We start from the raw sequence: 25,832 nt of genomic DNA on the forward strand, positions 1-25,832 counted from the left end.
AAGTTTCATGAATTAACTTAAATAGAATCTCCAGCAGGATAGCTGTTCAAATCCATCAACATTCCCTAAAGCATTCAACTGTTTTTCCTAACTTCTAAGCGCAGAGTTTGATCAATTCAGCCTTTTTGTTACTAGGCATAGTAGTGAGGTTACAGAAAAGTATGGGGAGAAGAGGTGGGAATAGGAAAACTCTGAGCCAGGTATAGCTAAAATTTGCCTATAAGCGACCACAGCACAATGTATGAAAGCACCTGTACTAACTACTAAACCACAGTTCTGTAAGACACAGGACAACAAATATAATGAAGAGATTACAGAAAATGGTGGGGGTCAGAAAATGAGCCAGATCAACCTCTTCTTGCCCATGTTAGCACCACGTATCCAATCACATGCACCAACTATTGGCCACAACTCTGTGGAGACATGACATAATTAAAGTGAAGAGATGATAAGAAATTAAGGGGAAAAGAAATGGGACCCGAAAGTGTTGCACACCAGATTTAACTTCACGTTGTCCACATTAGCACCAAATCACATTCTCTAACTACTAGGCCTGAGCTCTATAGAGACATGACAACAACAAAGGTGAAGGATTGAAACAAAGTGGATTTATTGATGATAAATATTTAAATCTGGTTATTGTGTATTTAAAATGCATTGAGTTTATCAGTATAACAGAAAGACAGTCAGAAGAAGAAATGGAATTGGGATCAGGAAGTATTGCGAGTCAGAATGATTTAGCACTGTCCAACATGAGCACCACAGGCTAATGCTTTGATTCGAATACAATAACCACTAGACCACAGTTGATAGCAATGAGAATAGGTACGAATTGGAATTTAATGCATTAACAACTTGGCCACAGCAGTAGACAGGAAATGATGACGAAAAGATGTTCAATGCGTGTTGTGAGCCAAACTTGAACCCACTTTGCCCCAGTACCATGACTCAATGTGTCACGACTCCAACAAAGTGACAATCAGCTTCTCAGTATTCATCTGGGTCATAGCTAGAGTAAGAAACTGTGAAACTGGTCCTGCATCACTAGTACAGGACAATCTCTACCATAATCTTCTGACATTTCGTTCCTGTGAGATAATGCAGAGCAAACATGTGAAAGCCACAGCTGCAAGCAACTGTCAGTAGCCCGCTAAGCCCAACAATCATGATCCCGTGTGTTTCCTAATCAGACATTAATAACCATAGCATAGCAGAAAACGCATCAACTGTCGGAAGAGCTGGGATTGTACTGTAACTTCCCAGAACAGGTTATTCCTCTCACAGTGTGTGTTCACATGTTTTCCATTTAGCAGCTGGTACAGTGGTGATGTAATGCTATATTATCAAAAATGAACAGAGCGGAGGAAGGAAGCAAGAGCTAGAAAGAAAACACACTCTACAAACACTCACATGCAGCTGGCTGTGGTGGATGCATGTCTTACTATACGTAGAGTAGGCAACAATTTGTTCTCCAGATCCTATGCATGTTCTCGAACGAGCTCAAACAGTGTTATTAAGTGTGTTTATCCACCCTGTGTGGGGTGTGTGTATAATTGGTTATGCAACAGGGATGAGCTCAGGTGAGCTCATGGAGGCACCAATACCTCATACTGGTGCAGAATTTGAATATTCAGATCTAAAGTGCCGCCATCTTCTGTCAGGCATGAACTGATAAGATATCTGACAGCAGAACCCATACAGCACCGCAGATAACAAAGCTCATAATTCTGTTCCAAGTACACTCAATTTGCATGATTCCAATGATGATGTGCATCTTCACACGAATCATAATAAGTTATGTTTTATTTTTTTTTATTACACAGCTCTCTGAAATTTGATTCTGATTGAAGGAAAATAAGATGTAAATATATTGTGAATATAAAATAATAATGTATTGGTTATAATCATAATAATAAAATTACATTTGTTAACACAAGTTATATTTGTATTAACTAATAATGAAAAATACTTCTAAAGCATTTATTAATCCAAGTTCATTTGAACATTTACTAAATCAATATTAAAAACAAAAAGTTGTTAATTTTATTCAATGGACCTGAGCTACCACAAACTAATAATGAATATTTGTACTTTTTATTATATTTTTAATAATAATAATGTTGTAATTCAGTACAGACAATTATTATTATTATCAAATCAATATTTTGTGCGCACATATAAATGTAAACGTAATGCCTTACTTATAATGCCTTACTTAACATGAATAAGAGTACATTAAACAACAGTAAACAAGAAATGAACCTCTAACACACAGCTTGACAGGTACATCCACCTACAAAAACTTGTTATTTATATATATATATATATATATATATATATATATATATATATATTAGGGGTGGAACGGTACATGTATTCGTATTGAACCGAATCGGTACGGGCGTCACGGTTCGGTGCACGAATTTACACGTAGAATACACGGTATAAAAATAAATAAAACTCTTAATAGCGATAAAATTCGCTCAATTCGTGTTTGGTCTGAACGCAGCATATTGAACAGACTGCGATGTCAATATTGCAATGCTGGACTGTGTGTGTACACGCGCGAGAGAGGGAAAGGCGCGGGCGCGATCGAACTGTGTGTGTGTGCGCGCGCGAGAGAGAGAGAGGCGCGATTGAACAGTGGAAACAAAAACATACTCCGTAAACATATAATTCAAACTGCAAAGTGTTTACATTTGTGTACACTCGGAATAAAACACAACATTGTGCTTTTGTCACACTCTCTTGTCAAACTGTAACCTACAACTATCACCCAACCAAAATCGCACCCACGGACGAACACACACACACACACACACACACACACACACACACACACACACACACACACACACAGTAGTACTTTTAAATTACACATTCTACATTGATTAAAAAAAGAAAATCAAATGTGGTTTTTAATGGTAGCCTAGTATTATTTTATACGGAAATCAATTATTTATAATTCAGATGAGAATAAAGTTAGGGTTAATTAAAATTAAGAAAAACAAATATATTGATCTGAAATATGGCAAATTAATTTTAAATTCATTCAAACATACCAAACATATCGCAAGGTCTTTGTCTTTTCATTAATTTAATTAATAAACTAATTAAATTATATAAAACTATTGTCAGTGCACTACAAATAAACTGGTTCTATGCCTTTATTAATAAAACTTATTTAAAAAATACAAGGCTTAAGACATTTATAAAAATGCCTTCTGCATTTTTGTTTTGCTTTTCACTCCATTGTACCGAAATCTTACCGAACCGTGATGTCTGAACCGAGGTATGAACCGAACCGTGACTTCTGTGTACCGTTCCACCCCTAATATATATATATATATATATATATACAACAATTATTATATATATATTTTATATAATATATATATATATATATATATATATATATTCAGATTTATATAAAAATATATAAATATATATTTATATAAAACAACCTACGGATAATTCAGTTAAATAATTATAAATTATTTTTATAATTTAGATAATTTTATAGTGAAATGGGGAATTATGCAGGGTTGCAAAAAATGAGGCATTTTGATGATTCTGTGTTGTATTCTGGAAGGACTGCCTTTTGACTTCAAACGTTTATCACAGTGATGTCACCTTGAAGCTGCAAAGTCCCCAAAACAGCTGTGCCATTACAAAATCCCATCACAAAGCACCTCATCTACAACATGAATTGATTCTCTCAGTGATTGAATTGAGTTGTAATGACTCATGGATCTCATTCGACCCCATGTAATGAGCCCAGGTAGCCATAACCTGGATGAGAGTTTAAAAGAGCCAGCCATCACATCTGAAATTACACAGAGCGTGTGTGTGAGAGAGTGCAGGCGTTTGTTGAGCCATACTGAACAACTGAGTTCCTGCTTAACTGGTTTGAAAAACTGTGAGTAAAAGCGTGTTTGTTGTGTCAGGTTTAATACTTGTGGCTGGTCACCTGTTTTGTTGTTTAAAGGATTAGTTCACTTCAGAATTAAAATTTATTGATAATTTACTCACCCCCACGTCATCCAAGATATTTATGTTTTACTTTCTTCAGTCGAAAAGATATTAAGATTTTTGAGAAAATAATTCCAGGATTCTCCATATAGTGGACTTTAATGGTTATCAATGGGTTGAAGGTCCAAATTGCAGTTTCAAAGAGCACTGCACGATCCCAGCCGAGGATAAGGGTCTTATCTAGCGAAACGATTGGTCATTTTCTAAAAAATATATATATTTATATACTTATTAACCACAAATGTTCGTCTTGCACTAGCTGTGATGCGCCACACATTACACGTTCATGTTGAAAGGTCACGCGTGATGTAGGCGGAAGTACAGACCTAGTGTTTACAAAGTGAACATGCAAAGACTAAGTCAAACGCCCTTTACAAAAAAAAAAATAGGTAAAACAGCGATGTAGGATGATTTTGAAGTTGGAGGAGAAAATGAGATGAAGTTTTTCACCCTACCCTACATTTTCCGCCTACATCACGTTACCACCTGACTTTTCCAACGTGATTACGTAATGTGTGAAGTCGTGGACGTGCAAGATGAGCATTTGTGGTTAAAAAGTATATATATATATATGTGTTATATTACACAAAATCAAAGTTTTAAAATGCTTATTGTACTGTTCCTTAATGTATCATTATAACATACGTATAAAGTTTGACGTTTTCGTGTGGGCCGTTTCGTGCCTAAGCAAATTACGCTCCAAAACGTTAGGTGGCGTTACTCGGTTTAGAACGTAAGCTCCGCCTCTCACTTCCGGTCCTGACGCTGGTGTTAGAACGTAAGCTCCGCCCCTTACTTCCGGTTCTGGCACTGGGGTTCTGAAACTGGTGGTGCTGCGGGTCTGCAGCTGGATACTATAGAAATTATCAGGAAATTTTAATTCTGAAGTGAACTAATCCTTTTACCTTAAAGGGACATTGTGTAGGAATTTCTCCCATCTAGCGGTGAAATTGTATTTGCATTCAAACGAATTGTGCTCTCCAGCGCCTGGCTTTTTCTAATGCGTGTTGCATCTACGGTAGCTGTTATGTACCAAAAAGCTATGACAGGATGTCATATAATAGCACTTCTAATAGCAACAATAATAATTCTAATAATTCTAATAGCACTTCATCGAGTTTTCCTTTGGGTGAACAGGTTTGTTATTTCAAACAAACTGCAACTTGACACAACGAACAATGAATGTTACAGTATGAATAATAAAAACAAATTTTATTGTCAAAATAATAAATGACAAGCGCCTCTCACTGCTCTGCTCCTCCGTTTCTGCTGCTTTCAATTACGTGACGCTGGCTCTGAACGAAAACGCGTTGGCCTAGTACTTTTTGTCCCTCTCTGCTATTATAGTTTTTAAAGATGGCGGAACGACATGGAAGCCTCCGTGGACCTACCCGTCACATGTATATAAATATAATAAATTCTTGGTTTACGAGGATAAGTCAGATCATTGGCAGAGGTATTTGTACAGCATTGAGGACATATTTATGAATACAAATATTGATTTTAGATAATAAAATACCTAAAAAACTACACATAGTCCCTTTAAAGTTATAGCAGATAATAACCCCTTCTCCACACACAGACGCTCACTCTGTCCGTTCCGCATGAGGACTCATTAACTCAAATTTACGGCTTGTGCGGTTTTGTCCTGGTGACACTTGTTAAAACTGACACTAAACTGATGGAGTGAATAAGCTTTTTGTACATGAAACTTAAAATACTCAAGTTCGGATGGAACGAAAAGTTAAAGAAGATAATCAGAAAATAAATAAAAAATGAAAAATACATATTGCATACTATTTACTTTGCTTTTGTTCTGAATGTCAAAACAGCTGTAATTTGGCCACAGGCATGATTACTCAATGTTGATTTTACTTTTATAAAACAGTTCTATGAACAAGAAATTAATACTACACTTCGTTACAGAATTATGTTGAATAAATGAATTTGTCAAATTAAAAAAAATGTTCCAAACAAAGTCAAAGCAGAATCAGTTCTTCAGCATTGAAAAAGCAACACATACAGTGGTAGATATGATTGAATGTATCATTGATATCATTGAGTGAATGACTCAATGACTCTTTCATAATATACAAAAACACTTATCGCCACCTACTGGCATAAAGATTTAACCTGCAGAAAGAGGCTCTGAAAAAAGTCCTACCACTAATGCACAGACTCAGTGCAACAGCTATTTTGAATATTAAGTAACATGTGTCCCCTTGAATGTCTTACTAGGCTGTGAAATGAAACTGTATTAGCAAGTCTAAAATGAGCTGGTTAAAGCGGAACCATTTGCATCAAGTTTTTTAGATCTAAAGAGAAGTGCAAATTAAAGAGATACATTTTTTATTCAATAGATGTTCTTCTTCAGAATTTAAATAATGTAAATACATTTTTTCCAGACAAAAAAAAAAACATTTTCAAAAGTGAACAAGAGTGCTACAATAAACAAAGTGGTAATAACTGTGTTTATGGCAGTTGCACTCTAATGTGGGTTGTTATGATGTTTTACTACTGTGACAACACCAGAGATCTTGTTTTACTACTGTGGTGAACAGAAATCTTACACAAAAACTCAACAAACTGCAGCTAAGTGTAACAGTTATGGGTATTACCAAGATATACAGCACCATTTATTAACTTAACAAAACTGAAAGTTTTTTTTTTTTAAAGGTGAGAGGGAATATATTTCTTTAACAAAGTAGTAAAGTTATAACATGATGTTTACCCCTATTGTTTGTGGCTCTGCTTCTACTCCTGGACCGGCTGCGTTGTCTCTGTAGCCTCGTTCGACCCAGGAGCCTGTAGTAATATCCTGGTCTCCCAGATCCTTTCCGTGTGACACCTGACATAGCTTCGAGCACACTTCTGTCAAGCACACGCCTCAAAACACGGCTCACATACACGCGCTCAGATAACAAAACTTTAAAGATCCCTACTGTGCATAAACTCTTCAGTTGCGCAGTTACATCCAAAGTTTCAAAGGAAATCCATCCCAGTACTCAAGTCTTGGAGAGCTAGCAAAAGTCCAACTACAGGAGGTTTGCTTTCTATGTCTCTCACTGTTTCACTCTGTTGCTTGACTTCTCACTTAGGGGGTAAAGCTCAAAATGCTCTCCAGTGCCGTAGGCTCTCTCTCTCTCTCTCTCTCTCTCTCTCTCTCTCTCTCTCTCTCTCTCTCTCTCTCTCTCTCTCTCTCTCTCTCTCTCTCTCTCTCTCTCTCCTCTCTCCTCTCTCTCTCTCTCTCTCTCTCTCTCTCTCTCTCTCTCTCTCTCTCCTCTCTCTCTCTCTCTCTCTCTCTCTCTCTAACACACTTAGCCTCCAAGTAGTAGGAAGGCAGAGGTATGCCATTGAACACAGAGGGAGAAAGCCAGAAGACAAAGTTTGCACGGAGAGTTTGTGGAAAAACCAGGGCTGGATCCCCAGAAGGAGGTGAATATGGTGAATTCCATGAAACATGTCAAGAACCAGTCATATTTCACCCCATCATTTAATAAATAAGTAAAGAAATAAGATGTTACATAAAGACAATGTAAAATAATAATAATAGTAATAACAACAATTTAAAAAAATAAAATAAATTGTATGTGTATATATATATATATATATATATATATATATATATATATATATATATATATACACACACACACACAGTATATATACACACATACATATACATTAATTACTTTTGTATTCTTTGGATTTTTGGCTGAAATGTGACCTGAGGTTTCATTTCACGTGTATAGGTTTATTTATGTAAAAATTTTAAAATAAAAAGAGAAGTTCATCAGACTTCTGCTTCAAAACAATTGCCTCTCTTTTTCTAATGCAACTCTACACACTTTGTTGATTACTGAGTTTGAGTTTTTGACCATTCCTATTCCCTAAAAATTTGAATTTATTTCCAAATAAGATGACAAGAGTCACATTACTATGACAAGTTTAAAATTGAATATGAAGCCAATTCCTATTCATCTTAATGACACTTTTCTATAAAAGTATGCAATCTGAAATCTCCTTATTTATCCTGAGCTGTGATGTCACAGGCAGCAGACAGGGAAAATATACAGGTATGTCATGCTTTTTAGAGCCCTACGAAACAGCTACTGGTAAAACATCTACTTTAAGATATGTTGCTTGGCAAAAAAAAAAAAAAAAGAGGTAGCCATTTGAAATATTTAATTGACACTAATGATGGAGTCTATATTCTGCATTAAAGGCCACTCTTAAACATATGGAGAACATTTGCTGGCTAAGAAAAACCCAGAATGTTCTAAACACAAAACTGCCTCATAAGTCATGCTTATATGATCCATCCAGTTAAATCATTAAGTTTCATTATTGTGATTTGTCTTCTAACAAATACTGACAGCCAGTCCTAAACCAGAATGCCTCTTAGAAAGATTTCATTATACTGTTTGTGCCAAAGATCAATTCAAGACTGACACAAATTAAAACCATGGAGTCTGAATCAAGGCTCTTTTCCAATTTTAGAGAAAGTCCAGTCCAGAGTTTAGATGTGCATCCTCATAAGGGCCCAGACTAGCTTCTCCAGACAAGGTTCTCATCAGCCAATGATGAGCCAGTGCTGAGGGTGTGGGTCAAGCAGCTGGAATACAGCAGAACAGATGGACACAAAGACACACATGAACAAACATTTACAAATGATTTACTATTAGAGTTTGACTATAAAAATGTGAAAACAAACACGTTCTTGAAAGAATACATACAGAGTGACATAACAGTAAGTATTTTTTAATTAAAGGGAACATTTAACCAAAAATGAAAATTCTGTCATCATTTATTCACACTCATGTGGTTCAAAACCTGTATGACTTTCTTCTGTGGAACACAAAGGAAGGCATTTTGATGAAAATCTCAAATATTTTTGTCTGTTCAGGGTAGGTCAGAGTGATCCAGGACAAAAAACAACAACAAAAAACATTTCTTCAAAATACCTTCTTTTGTATTCCATAGAAGAAAGAAATGCATACAGGTTAAAAACATTAGGGTGAATAAATTATGACACCATTTTCATGTTCTGGGTGAACGACATCTCTAGGGAAAGTCAATATCAGGGTCTCAATATCTGTGAACACACTGCAGCACACGTCGCACCACCTGTTGGTGCGTCGGTGTGAGTAACCGGTCTCTTTCAGGGAAGCTGGATACACAAAACTTCAACTCTCCATTCAATTTGCCTATTGTTATCCGTTCAACCTTCCTGCTTTCAAACGATTCCCTGCCCAACCCCCTTCTGTTTGACTGCTGTAACTCCCCAGGTGACAACAAGCCCAGTGCCATAAAACAGTCAAACAGAGAATCACTACAATACTTCAATTCAGCCCTTGTAAAGTCTGAGCATCAGGATTACGGCCGGATATTCCCCCATGTGTCCCTGTAGACTTATTGAAAATATGTAACACACTCATAGCAACACACATTGGTCCACTGTTCTTTGCTTGAACAGTGAACACAAGCTGTTTGCTTGGGGTTACACTTGGGGGCAAACTCAGAATCTAGGTCATTTCCTGTTCTCATGAGTTGCTAGACTTGGGACACTTGGAAATTCGTTCACTTTGTGAATGTCAGAGAAAAGGGATAAACACTGGAGAACTTTCTAAAGGATTGTATCTCTTGCATGCTCAATCTTGCCCTTCCAGATGCCATAATAGGAAAACACACACACACACACACACACACACACACACACACACACACACACACACACACACACACACACACACACACACACACACACACACACACATACACACACACACACACACACACACATACACACACACACACACACACACACACACACACACACACACACACACACACACACACACACACACACACACACACATAAAGTGAACTGTCTTAAAGGGTAGTTCAGCCAAAAAGGGAAATTATGTCATTATTAACAATTATTATTGGGATACAAATGAAACATTTTCAGGCAGCTTTTTCATAGCTCTTTTATTCCAAAAATGTGTTGTTGTTTTTTAAGAAATTACTACTTTTTTCAGCAAGGATACATTAAATTGATCAAGTGAATGTAAAGATGTTTATAATGTTACAAAATAGTTCTATTTCAAATGAATACTGTTCTTTTGAACTTTCTATTCATCACAGAATCCTGAAAATATGTAGTATGGTTTCCACAAAAATATTGAGCAGCACAACTGTTTTCAACATTGGTAATAATACAGTTATTTTTTGATTGCTAAACGACAGTGAGCACAACTGGAGATACATGTGCAAAACTCTAACTACAGTCTGCACTACCAACAGTCACCTGAGCTAAACAGTTCACATCACCTGCAAAACTCATTCCAAGCAACACAACTCTTAACACATGGCTAAAAACAGGCTCAATGAGCCAAACACTATGCACAACCCTCACTGAGATAACACACACTGTCACTCAGAACACACTGAGAGTAAAAACACTAGCATCAAACACCAATACAGAAAATACAAACTTTTCATCTTTACAGTTTGAACAATTTCAGTGACTTCATACAAAGTAATATTTTCTTCAAAGAAAAGAGTGACATTCTTTCACATGATTTATTTACATTTTTAGAACATAACAATTCTTTAAGGTAAATGAAAATTAGCAGTTTGCTTCAATAGTCTACGGAATTACAGTAATGAGAAAAAAAAGGTAGAAACTAAAAGTACATACTGTAATTCGAACACATAACAAACAAGACACCTGCTTAGCCTTTCAGCTGAAATTGCTATCAGCAGTGTTTGAAAGGCACAAGGCTGAAATCTATTCTGTTTTGAATGTGTGGTTCACAGTTTTGACAGCAGTGTGTTAGCATTTGAAAAAAGTGCTGTAAATCCACAGTGTTGTGCAGGTTGTGGTTAAAGTCATGGGATAAGTGTGAGGAGTTTTGAAAACTGTGTTCAAGCAATGAAAAAGCGAACTAGAGTTTGGTCCACATGAACTGCTGCTGTGCAGACTGTAGTTAGGGTTTTGCACATGTAGCTCCAGTTGTGCTCACTGTCGTTTAGCAATCGAAAAAAAACTGTAAGAAATCTTTCTTGAGCATCAAATCAGCATAGAATGATTTCTGAAGTATGATGTGAAACTGCAGTAATGGCACAGGAAAAAAATACCTTTTAAAATATATTAAAATTAGCAAACAGATATTTTAAACTGTACTATGTACTAAAATGTCACTGTATTATGGTTTTTACAGCATTCCGTGCTCCGCCTGCCAGTGCGGGTATAAAGCAGAAGCAAGCGCACACACATTTGTTTTTTGCTGAGGAGCCGGACGGTGTCCAGTCCTCCGCAAAGGTACAGCAGCATGGCGACGGGACGAGACGTCTCCGTTCCATACTCAGGGAACGAGGGTTACCATACGTAACCGAGACGTTCTCTTTCGTGGGAACTCCTACGTCTTTTCGGAGGAGTTTCCAACGAATCGGGATCACTAATAAAACGCCATGGTGCTGGCCCCTTCAAGCGCCCAGCTTAGCTACCCGCCGGAGCAGTTTCTTGTCATCTTTGGCGGGAGCTAGCTAGGAAGAATCATATTGCTGCTCTGCAAGACCCTCTCAGTGGATGTGGATAACGCTGGGAAAGTGTGCCCAACCTGTAGGAGGGAATGCTGCGTAAGCTCCTGCCCGCCCGAAGGGAGGCACTGGAATACAGATTTGTACTAACCCGTGGGGTAGTGAAACACATGGCGGTCCTTGAGGTAGTCCCAGCCCGAGGGGTGGGAGCGTACTCAACAAGGACGACAGAATGGTCTGTCGAGGGGAAGACACGGTGCTAGCTCGGAGGGTAGCTGGATCGTGGAAGAAATGGGTCACTGTAGGGACCACTGTACTGCCGTGCAAAGGCAAAAGACCGTAACTTCGTTTTTGGTCGAAAATGAGTTATTTATATTTTTGGCACTTTCAAGACCTCCTTTATCATGTGGATAAGTATCTTGAGTCAAATCCGTTGTTTTTTCGAGAAAATAATGGGTTGTCTTAACCGTCACTTCCAAAAGCCCATGAGAAACCAAGGCAGAACACAGTAACACCAGTTACGGCTCTTTGGCTTTGTTTTGGAACGCTCACGCTTGAGTTACGGTACTCTACCTTTGTTTAGCCGCGTGTCAATATGAAGTTATGGTGCCGGCGTTCTATCAAATAATGCTACCTACCAGATTATACGGTGGTCTGCCTTTGTTTTACTCTCCATTAAAATTTACATTACGATGTAGCCTGTGTAGCTACTTTGATGTCCTCAGAGCTTTGTCCTGCACTAATGCGGTCCGAACATTTAGTATGGTCTGAACCCGCATCGACAAACGTGTGACAAAGATCGTGAAGGATATATGCAGAGATGATAGAAAAATGTAACACATGCCATAGCAGGTGAATACAACAAAGAACTAAAGCCCCGCCTCACCCAGTTCAGATACCGGACCTGGTTGAAACAATCATGCATCTAGCTGGCAGAGTGCCAAAAGTTCGCCTGAACACGGTCGAGCCGACGCAGGACTAATATATCACAGGGAGTGAAGCAAAAAGTGTATATTGGTGCCATACAACATAAGGAAGCAAGAAGTGTTGGTGCATACAACAATAGGCTAGCTTTTAGAAAGCAGGTTATACATACAATCACAGCATCCAGAATAAATCCGCGGGACGAGCGAAGTGTACAAGCACAATAATATGCCAGACAGCTGAAACCACTGCATACTGAAAAGAAGCTGGACACAGAAGGTTGTACTATAAATGTATTAGTCGTCTAGGTAGTCCAGAACGCGCTCCCTATACTGAGTCTCAAGGGGGAAAGCACTGCGTAGGCTACTTTTCTTGAACGGATGAGGAGCGTGACACCTACGAACACGAATCTCGGTAAGCGCCTGTGAAAGTATGCGTCTTTCAGATCCACCGCTATACACCAGTCTCCGGGTCGAATGTGCGCGAGGATCTGTTTTATCGTGATCATTTTGAACGCATGTTTAGCAAGTCTTGTGTCACTCAGTACCACTTGAAAATACTCTTTACCCCTATGGAGGTATTTTGTCATGTCTAATGTAGGCTATTAATAGGGCCATCAGAATGCAACTGTAGCAATGTTCAGGCAAGAAGGAGGCGGGAACCGGCGAACAATCAAAGATAATTTATTTAAAATAAAACAAACAAACCAAAATACCGCCCTCGCGGACGACTGCTGGCTACCGGAAATAAATATAACTGCCAGCAGCCCCTCGCGGATGACTGCTGGCTAAAATAAAATACAAATACAAAAACCAAAACACAACTAAAACACAGGCCTGTTCCTCTCTCGATAATCAACGTCATCGCTCGTCCTTTATGCTTCTGCTCCTCCATGAGAGATGCGAGACCGGTGAGCTACACAGGTGTTGCTCATTAGCAATCGCACCACCGGCCTCGCGCCGTTCTCTCACGTGCCTCGGGCGTCCTTCGCCACATACCCCCATCAGTCCCTCACAGGCCGGGGGGTACCCACGAGCCTGTGCCTACTCCCCCTCCAAGGGGGGCGGCGATCCCTGGGGGGTATGGCCGACAAGCCGAGGGAAACGGAGACGGAAGAAAAGCGACAGATCGAGAGAGGGGAGAGAGGAAAGAAAAATGAAAAAAACTTGGTCCGGTTGCCACAACGTGCTGCCATCTGGTCCCCCACCAGCTGGGCGATCTCCTCCACGGTGCCTGGCGGTGACGCTGGGTAGCCCTCGGTGGACGGCTCGACGCTCCTCCGCCGCCCGGTGGACCGCGACGGCTCCTCGTGTGCCTTGGACAGACGGCAGGAGTCCCCCGCTCCCTGCTCCTCCCCTTCTTTGGTGAACGGCAGCGGGCTCTGGCCCACGGCGAGCGGCGGCGACTCCTCCTCTCCCTCCCGGATGGCAGCTGCCCCTCCAATACCCAGGCGGCCGGCAGCGAGCTCGACCGTCCAACCGGCAACTCACTCCAGCGCACCGCCTCGAGCGTCCATGGCCGCGTGTCCCCCGCTCCCTGCTCCTCCCCTTCTGGCGGATGGCAGCAGGCTCCGGCCCACGGCGAGCGGCGGTGACTCGCGCACCATGCTCGATGGCATCGCGGATTCCCCACAGCGGCGAGGACTCTCTGACAGCGCGTTCCTCCCTCTTCCCGGGTTTCGGCACCAGTGTAGCAATGTTCAGGCAAGAAGGAGGCGGGAACCGGCGAACAATCAAAGAGAATTTATTTAAAATAAAACAAACAAACCAAAATACCGCCAGCAGCCCCTCGCGGACGACTGCTGGCTACCGGAAATAAATAAAACTGCCAGCAGCCCCTCGCGGACAACTGCTGGCTAAAATAAAATACAAATACAAAAACCAAAACACAAATAAAACACAGGCCTGTTCCTCTCTCGATCATCAACGTCGTCGCTCCTCCTTTTTGCTTCCGCTCCTCCGTGAGAGATGCGAGACCGGTGTGCTACACAGGTGTTGCTCATTAGCAATCGCACCACCGGCCTCGCGCCGTTCCCTCACATCCCTCGGCCGTCCTTCGCCACAGCAACCAAAGCACAGGATAGCAATAAGTAGATGGCTATACTTGTAAATCATACAGAATAAATGCCATGATCACTAGATTTTATACAGGTGTTACTATAATGATTTTGTAAATGGTGATAAGCAACCAAATATTGATAATGTGGAAGTCGCTGCCTTTTGCCTTGGCTTGACTTCTCACTTTTTGCTGACAATAAAAAGGCAGAGTACAGTAACTTTAAAATAGTGGTCAAAAGTCAAGTTTGAGCTCAAGATTTTTTTTATGAAGATGATTTTCATTACTTAAACATCTAATTGCCTGATTTTCAGTGTCCTACCTATAATTAATTTGGCGGGACAAGTAAAAATCTTTAAAGTAATTTTTCTCACTTCCACACTCTAGCGAGTTAACGTCTTTTGCCTTTGTAGGGCGTGTAGGCCACCCAGTCTACAAACAACTACTACGAGAGGTAATAGATCTGGCGGCGGGCGATCCGCCTCACCTGGTGCCGAAGGGGTGATGGAGGAACTCACGAGGTTAGCCGTATGTTGGGGAACCAACGGAGTAAAAAGACGCACGTATCCGGCCGTGAGGTGGGAATGGCGTAGCTGGGAAACCGACATAACCTAATTCCTCGCGTTACTGGCCATAGCGAGTACACTAGAGGAAACAGGTTCAACACGGAGGCTATATAATCTAGCGAACGTGTTAGGTGTCGCCCAGGCCGCACCTCTACAGATGTCTGTCAGTGAGGTGCCTAGCGCCAAAGCCCAGGAGGAGGCAACACTCCTAGTAGAGTGTGCCCTCAACCTAGGTGGGCAAGGCACGTCCTGGGAAACATAAGCCCGGACGATAGCATCCACTAGCCAGTGGGCTAACCTCTGCTTGGAGACGGCCTACCCCTTCTGCTGGCCTCCCTGCAGGTCCTAAAGCTTTGCGTTCTATCCACGTAACAACGCAGGGCGCTGGACGGTTATTAGGGGGCTGGGTCTGCCTCCTCCAGGGGCAGCGCTTGCAGGTTCACTACCTGACCTACAAATGGAGTGGTAGGAACCTTGGGCACATATCCGAGCCGGGGGCTCAGAACAAAGTGAGAAAGGCCCGGTCCGAACTTAAGGCACGATTCGTCGATCGAAAAAGCCTGCAGATCCCCTAGCCTCTTAAAGGAGGCCAAAGCCAACAGGAGAGCTGTCTTTATAGACAGGATATTTAACTCAACCATTCGCAATGGCTCAAAAGGGGGCCTCTGAAGTGCTCTGAGCACTAGAGTTAAGTCCCAAGAGGGTACGGGGTGCGGATTACGAGGCAGATTTAGCCTCCTGGCACCCCTAAGGAATCTGATGATCAGGTCGTGCTTTCCCAATGACTTACCTTCTACTGCATCGTGATGAGCGGCTATTGCGGCAACATACACTTTGAGGGTGGAGGGAGACAGCCTTCTCTCCAAACCATCTTGCAGGAAGGAAAGCACGACTCTGATCGGGCAAGTTCTTCCGGTGGGAAGAACACCAATCGACGAATAGGTTCCACTTCAACGCATAGAGGCGCCTCGTAGAGGCTCTTTTGAAAACAGATGTGGCCAGATCATTGAGTCAGTGAGTTGAGAATCTGAGATCCAAAAAGAATCATTCTTCTGAGTTGTTTCAAATCAAACTGAAAATTATAGAATATATAAAAAAGACAAAAATTTTGACAAAAAAGTCTGTCTTTATACTCAACACACTTTTTATCTTAATTTCTTTTTACTGAAAGTCAGTGTCATTCCTTCTTCTTTATGTGCCTTTATTATCATTCAGTGTGTACTGTATGTGTTTGTTTGAGGGATGGGATTTTGTTCAGAAAAGAAAGCATTGAGTTTTAGGCCGGTCTGACCGGTGTCTTAGCTATCTGACATTGTATGTGAAGAGTATCAAAATATCTACTTCACCCAAGAAAAAGAAAAGACAAGCAGAATGAGAGCAGACAGAGAGCACCTCTTCTGTGCTGTAAAAGATTTGTCATTTATCTTTCTATTGACAGTCTGTTTCTCACACACACACACACACACACACACACACACACACACACACACACACACACACACACACACACACACACACACACACACACACACACACACACACACACACACACAGACACACACACACACACACACACACAGGTTTGGAAAGATCAAGGGTCAGTATATGATGACAGTTTCCATTTTTTTTAACTATCCCGATACCTTGTTGCTTTAAATGTACTTGAACCGGTATATGGGATTTTGGTAATTTCTTTATAGGTAGTCAGCAGATGACTTTGAGTAGCCATGTAATATGAGAAATAATGTACAGCCAAAAAGTGAGTCCTAACCATAGGCGTAATTTGCGGGTGGGACGGGTGGGACATGTCCCCACCACTTTTTGCCAGGGTCGATTGTGTCCCCACCACTTTTGAAACATCTCGTGGCACGGATGTACCAATACAAATAAATAAAACATCTCCAGCTAACTCTAGTAGAACATTCATTTCGTTTGTTTGTTAAATAAGAGGCGATCTGAAATGTGTTGTTTTTGAAATCAAGTTACCAAAGTGCTCGTTGCCAATGCTATTAGTTGCGCGGGTTGTGTCTCGCGCACAGTCTTCACACAGATGCACGCTTCAATCCATTGCGGAGAGACTCTCTATTCGTTACGGTGAAATCACAAAACATAATACACAAAAAAACGTGTCCCTGTTTGATATACAACCACTAATAAACAATCTGTTTTGATGAGGGAAAAAAAAAACTATACTACTTAGTGCAGATTAGAACCCAGAACCTCTGACACGCTTGGCACGCTTTCTACCACTGGACCATTAAAGTTCATGGCAAATTAACGACAAATTAAACACAACCCAGGGGTATACATATCTATAAGTGCAGATATGACCCTCAGGAAACCAACAATCTGTTGAGAAATCACAATTGCACACACAAAAACAATAAAAAGTGTGGAACAGAGACACAAAGAGATGTGAGATAGAGGAACAAGCTGGTTGAGAACACATGAAAGAAGCAAAATGAGAAGAGAAGAAGTTCAAAGAGAGAAACAATGGGGCAATGAAAGGGTGAGAGGTTGAAAGAGTGGGAATTGCTATAAGAGCATTCCTCTTCTCACCCCACTCTATAATGAAAAACAGTACACACTGTACTGACAACTTTAAGAGCTCTCTTTCTCGAACATGAACTGCAAATAGTCTAAAACTGTGTGCTCCCACACACCGTGTTGTTTAACTGCTGCAGAGGAAAGAACAAAGGTAGAAAATGGGTGGAGGAGAAGTATGGATAACATAACCCATATGCTCTTCAAAGAGAGTGAAAGAAAGGGAACCGGGAAAATGAGGTGAGACAAGATAGATCCATGCGTCTACTTACACTGACTCCAAATGGCTTCCTGTATGTGCTGCAATGTTTGGCTGCACTCCACACACAGGAAGGCAAGTCAACTTTACTGGTCAAGTTAGTTAAAAAGCCTGGTAGGTAAACCAGCATTCAAAAATACAATGCTAGTGAGCACCAATGCTGGTTGTGTCAACAGCAACTGAACTCACAACAACTACCTCTACTCCTCAAAAATACCTGCTGACATTATTAGATTTATTAGCATTTAAAATAGTGAAGATGTCCTCACAAGTTGTTTTGTGAAATGTTTTACTATATTTGTGAGGATATTTTCATTTTTATATTTTGTTATTATTATTATTACATCATAGGAGATGACTTTGGCAGATTCTCCACTGTGCACACAGCACCATCTTATGGAGACAAATAAGTGTGCTTGATTAAGCCAAAGAACACACAGAAAGCAAATCTGCACACTCCAACACACACACCTGTACATTATTACATTGCCCTAAACGTTTATTTAGTTTGTAAATGACTCTTCCTGGGTACTGTTATGTTAACAGAACAGGACATTACAGGGACAAATATGTAAAGATTTAGCTCATGCATACACATTTAAAAACATGCAAACACAGTGATTAGAAATAAGCAGAGATGAAAAATAAGGCTTAAAGATGATCAAGAGCAGTCCAGATGCTGACCTGATCCAACCGCTGATTGAACTATTTATTTAATGAAGTATTTATTTAATGGTGCCATCTGAGCATGATGATCAACTCTATTACACTATATTAAACTTTTGGGATCCGTACTTTTTTTTTAAAATTAATTGTTTTATTCAGCAAGAACACATCAAGTTACAAAAGATTTCTATTTCAAATAAATGTTGCTCTTTTCAACTTCAACATCAACGAATCCTGCAAAAATGTATGATGGTTTTCACAAACATATTAAGTAGCATAACTGTTTTCAACATTGATAATACGAAGAAATGTTTCTTGAGCATCAAATCAGCATATTATAATGATTTCTGAAGGATCATGTGACACTGAAAGCTGGAGAAATGTTTACTGAAAATTCTGCTTTGCCATCACAGGACTAAATGACATAATATTAATATATAATATAATATATTAATTGTAATAAATTAAATTAGTAATAAGCCATTTTAAAATTGTAATAATAATGAATGGTAGTGTAAAACACATTAGAGAAAACTCAAAGAGTTGGTCTCAATTTATTAAAAAAGAGATGCATTGACAGCTGAAATGAACAGGTGAAATGCTTTTCAAGTACAAATTTACTTGAGATACAAGCACCAATCTACATGTTTTAATTCACCACTAGAGGGCACCATGAAAATGTGTTTTTCTGACTGTGAGTGTGCCATTGGCTGGTTAGTGTGGATTCAGGAGGAGTCACTGCCATTATGAAGAATGAGAATGTTTATGGATAGCTTTATCCAGGTATTATTGACTGGTCTTTGCACATGGAGCAAAACACTGAAGTTAATGTAAATATACCAGGTAGTGTCTTCTCCTCCTGAGTTTCCTAGCTACACTGTAAAAAATAATTGGTGGTTTAACTTAAAGTAAGTCCTGGTTTACAATTTTATGTTTTTTGAAATAAAAAATGTGAGTTGATGCAATGAAGGAGATTGGTTTAATCAACATAAACTCTAAATTGTATGTTATCCGAACAACATAAAAAATCTAAGTTGATTTGACAAAAGAAAAAAAATTGACAAATCATGTAAATACGTTTATACAGTGAACAGTGGTGAACAGCTGCCACTAGCACTACAGTATACTCACACTGATGTTTCAAACTCTAGAAATCATAGGAGACAGAATTGAACTCAACAAACCAATCGAACCAAATGTGAAAACGTACTCGGTTACATGCGTAACCTCTGTTCTCTTTAGAAGAGGGAACAAGTATTGCGTAAGCTAGCTTTGAAAAGTCATCTTTTCTCGAGATATTGAAGCCAAAAATTATCCTTAATTTTGCATTTATTGCCAACGCAGTGCAGCAGCCAGCAGACCTAGAGCAGGGAATCTTGCGTGCTCATTGGCTGCTGTGCGGCTACTGCTGCAGCCTACCACTGAGCCTCGCGTGTGACCTCGCACCCTCTACGCGTCACAGCCCGCAAAAATGGGGTGGCTTAGCATATTAAAGTCAGGCTCGGAGGCTGCGTCACTGGTTTCATCAGCTGAAGCGAAAATCGCTCGTGGCGCCTGCACGGTCGGGTTACGCAATACTCGTTCCCTCTTCTAGAGAGAACCGAGGATACGTATGTAACCGAGTACGTTCTCTTACGAGAGGTTCTCTCGTATTGCGTAAGCTAGCTTACGCTACGGGAACCCATTGTCAATGCCGTGCGCGCCCAGCCTCCACTTCATGAGTCCCAGGGATTCCCGGGGAACATAGATAAGTGGTAAACAGGTGGCCAGCAATGCAGGCCAGCACATGTTATAAGAACATACAGGGTATACAGAGCGGCGTCGCCGGTCCAAATAACTATTCACCATATAGTGCAGCTCAACCAGGAGAGCTAACGTTGCGTGAGAGTAGTCTGCGCAGGGACGTGCACAGGAATTATGAGGGGCAGTTGCTCTGACCTGAAAAAAGGGCTTCCCCTACATTCAGTTGTGCTTCTTGCTCGTATTCAGTTCTGATGGTAGGCTACTGGCAACTACGCATGATTTGTAGTATGATTGCGTAAAGGGAACAGGAATTCCGGTAGGCAACAGAATCGACTGCTAAAACCAGGGCCGATCCTGAACTCCCCCTGGGGCCCTAAGCAAAAGGGGCCCTCTACCTGACCTGTGACGCCGTGAGCTATGTAAACCATTTGCCATTGCCACACAATCACACCTGACACTTCAGTGCTCCCAATACAATCCTCCCTCCTTTAAACAAAACAGTCAAAGAATAAGTACAACAATATAGAACAGAATGAGGTTCAAACAAACAATATTTATTGAATAGAGTATTTTCTATAGAATGTTAACATAACAAGTGAATATTAACGTAAACATAAATTAACTTTGGGATTAACTTTGGTTCTCTCTACAGCCTGGGTATTTTCTGCATCAGTATGATTTTTATTTATTTATTATTATGCATGTTGAAGCAATTCTTGATTTATGGTTATTATTTACTGAGGGATGTGCATCCATATTGACCAGTATGTCCAGCTAATCAACATTTTAAATTCAATATAGCCTATAAATCAATAGTCAATCAATGTCAAATTGTCAATACATTGCTTTCTATCTTGCATAATTAGTGCAGTTGTTTAGAGTTTTTAACTACACTGAGACTAGATAATCAGTTTCTTGTTTTATAAATGTGACTTTGATTGGGAGTGCCATCATTCACGTGCATGTATTGTACAGTATGTCTGGTCTCCACATATTTCTGCTTGAAAAATGCGAGTTTCATTTCGTGCATATGAACGCACGATAACACACGCGACGCGGTTATGTTTTCCGAGCTGCAGTAAACAAACACCGTTGCACTTTGTCGTTTATCAAAAACAAACGTAATTAATTTTTTTATTTTACTCTCACTTTTGTCAGGCACAAAGTGATGCAAGAGATGCACTGCCTGCCCAGCTAGGTTAGCAAGACCGAAAAACATCAAACTTTGCTGACATCAAACTTAGAGAGGAGAGAACACAAGTTTACCTGATTGTTGTTCCCGCAATTCACTCTCATGGGTTTTTTCTTCTTCCTCTTTTCGTGACCAGAAGGATAGTTTCGCTTCATTTTGTCATGGATGTTGTACACATTAACTGACACGCTATGACACGAGATGGAGGCGGGGCCTTAAGTAATTTGTGGGGTCTTACGCACCGGTCGCGTGCAGCGCTGCAGCCACGTAAACAGTTTGCCCTTCCCTTACTGACTTTCAAGTTCGGTGCACGAATGGATGTTTTCGATTCCGAATTTTTAAAGCGATTTAAAAAAATAAAAATAAAAAATGTATCTAGGCCTATGTGAAATTCTGCAGCCATTGTACGATTTTTTTTTTTCCTCGGAAGGGCAACTTGAGTCGAGAAGGGCATATGGGCAGTTGCCCGGGCAACCTGAGCAACCCCCCTGTGCACGTCCCTGAGTCTGCGCATGATAAACTGGGCAGAGTATACACACCGCTCACACTGATGGAAGTCTAGCCTGCAAGGCTGAACTGGAGGTGTGTGCGGGGTTGCACCCTCTGATCTCGGGAACGGCGGCTCGCTGACAGCTGTGACTGTCTGTATCACTTGAGAAGACTCGATTACTGGGATTGGGGAACATTTTGTGACGGTATTTAGTGTTTGTCAGTAAGCGTGAGCGCTCTTGGGCAGGCATGTGACTTACATTCATAACTTGGCCGCTGTGAGGCTGTTGCCGTGTAACAGAGCGGGCAGCGAGTAGTTGTGAACACAGATTTGTGGGCACATTCTCTACATCTAGCACAGCGAGACCCAGCCATATTTTCCTCTCCGGTGTTGCTAGGAGGACTTTGCCTGCTCGGGCTTCAGAGCAACCTTGGGCCGGGGTCCCCGGGGGGAGGCCGCCTGCGTCCAGAAGAGCGTGATCTAGGGCGGCCGCCCTGTCGACACTAGGAAGGCTGGGGCTGAGCTGGGCGCTGGCTAGTGTGCCGTGCAGGCTGCTCACGTGGGCGACTTGCAAAGGAGCTAGAACGTCAAGGCAGGAAAAGGTTCATGGCCTGTGAGGTCTTCTGTACTTCGGAGAAGCGGTCGACGATCCCGTTCACCGCTTTGCCGAAGAGACCAGTAGGGGAGAGCGGCACGCCGAGAAACCCAGAGCGCTATGACTCCCTCATATCCGCAAGCGTCAGCCAGAGGCTTCGTCTGCCTTCAGCCTTCAGCTTCGTCCCCTGAGGCGGCGGCAGTGCGGGCCGAAGCCGGCGGTTGTGCGTCCGGGAGGGGTGGAGAAGGAGAGAGTGAGGCTGGCGGGATGCGATCCGGCGAGAACTTCACTGTGGCCACAGGCTCCGGCATCCTCTGTGCAGGGCGCTTATTCTTGCACGGTCCAAAGGGTGGAGTGACAGCGTCCGGGTCGAAGGCATCGAGTCGAGCCCGCAGGGCTATAATATATATATATATATATATATATAAAAAACGTTATAATGGCGAGCGAACAACATTTCAATAGTGTGTTCATCCCTACCCAATCTACATCACGGGTGGGGATACACATGTATTGTGTGTTGTTCGTTTGGGGGCTGAATATGAGCATTGTTGTGAGACAGTTGAGAACACTGCACTCCCGCCGATCGCTCCTTGAGAAGGCCGCCTTGGCTCGCGTTCCTCGATTCGTGGGGTTCGCAAATGGATCTGGCAGAGGGGTTAGAGACGGCTTCGCCCTTTCTCTCCCTTCACCTGCCAGGTCCAGTGTCTCATCTCGGAGTCGGAAGCACGCTTTGCGGTTACTTCCACCCCGAAAGAGTCTCCGGTCCTGCAATTATCCAGTTTTGAGGAGCTGAATGTTGTAGTTATCGAAAACAGACTCGCAACTTCATGTAAAGCAAAAAAGCCTTTTGAATCGTGTCTCTCCCTGCCCTCACTACATTACGAGCAGGTATACATACGGTTAAAGTGTTTGTTTGGGGACGGTGTATGCACTTTGTGGGCTGACAGTTTCATTCATAAAATGTTCCCTGTGTGTATAAAAACACTCGCCCAATAAAGGAAGTTTTAGCTCCGCCCCTGTTTAGTCTTAACCAGAGCCATATAGAGTGAGAGTTGCGACAACTCCATTGACTTCAATGGAACGTTTTGTTTACTGCAATGGCGGCTCGCGGAGCTTCTCAATAGTTCCCGGAAGTAGCAGCAGCGCGGTAGAGTTACAGCAGAACAGACCGTTTGTGATGCACTTTTAAAAGGTAAGACGTTTAAAGAATAAGATTGCATATTATCAGTACATCTAAATCAAATTAACTTATGTATTACAGCATGCTAGTTGATTATAGCTCTCTAAATTAGTATTTAAGGGGACATTATCAGGTAAAATAAAGGTCTTTGGATAAAGCTAATACCGCATAACAAACCATGAACAGCCTATTGATGGTTAAACCCGTTCTATTAATGCAAGTGTATCCTTTGTTGTGTAATAAGAGGGAAATACTTCTAAACAGGGGTTAAATATAACATTGGGGAGTGTGATAGTTGTAATTGATTAAATGAGAATATCGGTTTCATTCCATATTAAATGTTCAATAACGGGAAAAAATCCTTATTTTAGATTTCATATTTGAGTAAGCAAAAACTTATGGTTGGAGTTTTTTATTCATTGTGTTTCTGTTGACTATTACCTGTCTATGTTTCAGCTCAGCTGAGTAGTAGGCTTTTGATGGGAAAGGGAGATGGAAGTTTAAGTAAGATTAAAAACCATGCTTAAAACGGCAGCAAGCCATTTTCTACATCAAATCACACTAGGCTAAATGGGGTATTATAAATACCATAACTGTATTATATACTGACTACTATATACAATTTATCCCGTTTTTGTTTCCTTTATCTCTTTCAACACAAGAAGCACAAAGGGGATTCAGTGGATCCTGAAGACTCCTGCACTGATGCTGTACCCTCACCTTCAGTCTCAGCTCTTTACTTTACTTGCTCCTTATTTTTAATAAACATTAAACTTCCCAGTGTTGGTCTTTGTGAAAAAGTGCAGATACACCTAAGTATGATTAGCACAAAATGTTTAGTTCTATTTAGATTGCTCCTGACTTGAGCATATTTCTGCTCTCTGTGTCGGACAGTACTAGAACAACATAGAGGAAAGGACAGACAACATGCTTGACGTGCAGTTTATTAGAAAACAGCCCGGTTCCCGGATGTTAGATACTTGTTCTGTAATTAGGGTTGTTGATGATAATACCAAATTAGTAAAATGTAAAGACAACTTTGACCAAAAAATTCTGAAAATCAATAATGTATAATGTTGGATATTTGTTGATATTAAGTAATTGAAGCAAAAGATATTGTCTGTTTTATAAATGAAATTATGGGTCGGGGATAATTTCCCTGGACAAGTATGACTAAAGTTAAACGAAAACTTTGTGAAAACAACTTCGAATATTTTGAGCATTTCGATTGAGCTTATGAAAATTAATGTTCTGCCAATAATAATGATAAAGATTTTGATTCGGCTATTGTGGACTGTAAAAGAATACAGAGAACTGCTTAATCAGTGGCTCTGTTTACATTCCTGAATGGGACACACTGCTTCAATGATGTGCAGTAAGTTGGAGCCGTTTGCAAGCTCACAGTGATCAAACTATAGTCAAGGACAGGTGTCTGATGCTGTAGTTGAGGCTGACACATGAACCCACTAGATGACAGAGAGTGTTTTAACTGTGGTCAGCAGGACCATTTAACACGTAACTGTAAATGCCCACCGAGGTGGTGTAAAAAAAAAAAAAAAAAAAGTGATAGTGACACATTTCTGATAATAATGTAGGTTTGGAAGTAGATCAGTGTTTAAATGACGACATTAACATTTTGTCTGAGAAATAAGAGATAAAAAAAAAAACAAGGTCAAGAGATTGAAGTCTTAAAGTGAATCCTTTTAAAAAAAAGATCTATAATAGTAATTTTTAAAAGTGAATTGATGAATCCAGGTTGATGTAAAATTAATGACTCCAACAAATGTGAGTTGCAAAATATATCAAAGTAACTAACAGGATGATTGTGTTTAATTAAACATTTAAAAGAAAAAAGAAAAAAAGATTTTAGAGTATATAGAGAGACTAATCTCACAGATGATTTACAATAACTGCAAAAGTATCACAAGCAGAGAGTGCTTGCCTCGTCAAAATTAAATCCTAATTGGAGATTGATAAACTCCAAGAGAAAACTTAAGTCAAATATTAAACTATGGTAATTGAGATTGAGAAATGTGAA

At 40.6% G+C, this 25,832-nt stretch overlaps 1 protein-coding gene across 3 annotated transcripts in view; it reads right to left on the reverse strand.

Moving 5' to 3' along the window:
• Window positions 1-25,832, reverse strand: part of dab2ipb (DAB2 interacting protein b) — a 222,745-nt gene that overhangs the window by 131,418 nt on the left and 65,495 nt on the right. Inside the window, exon 1 of one of the 3 annotated variants that reach the window (XM_077231051.1) lies at window positions 6,764-7,321. The exons of the other annotated variants lie outside the window; for them this stretch is intronic. Coding sequence (XP_077087166.1) covers window positions 6,764-6,887 — 124 coding nt within the window. The 5' untranslated portion in view covers window positions 6,888-7,321. Of the gene's footprint in view, window positions 1-6,763; window positions 7,322-25,832 lie in introns of those variants that run through there. 3 annotated transcript variants of the gene reach the window in all.

Source organism: Siphateles boraxobius, unplaced genomic scaffold (genome assembly GCF_051911475.1).
Source record: "Siphateles boraxobius isolate OS27281-9 unplaced genomic scaffold, OSU_SipBor_1 16, whole genome shotgun sequence".
Classification (NCBI taxonomy): Eukaryota; Metazoa; Chordata; class Actinopteri; order Cypriniformes; family Leuciscidae; genus Siphateles; species Siphateles boraxobius.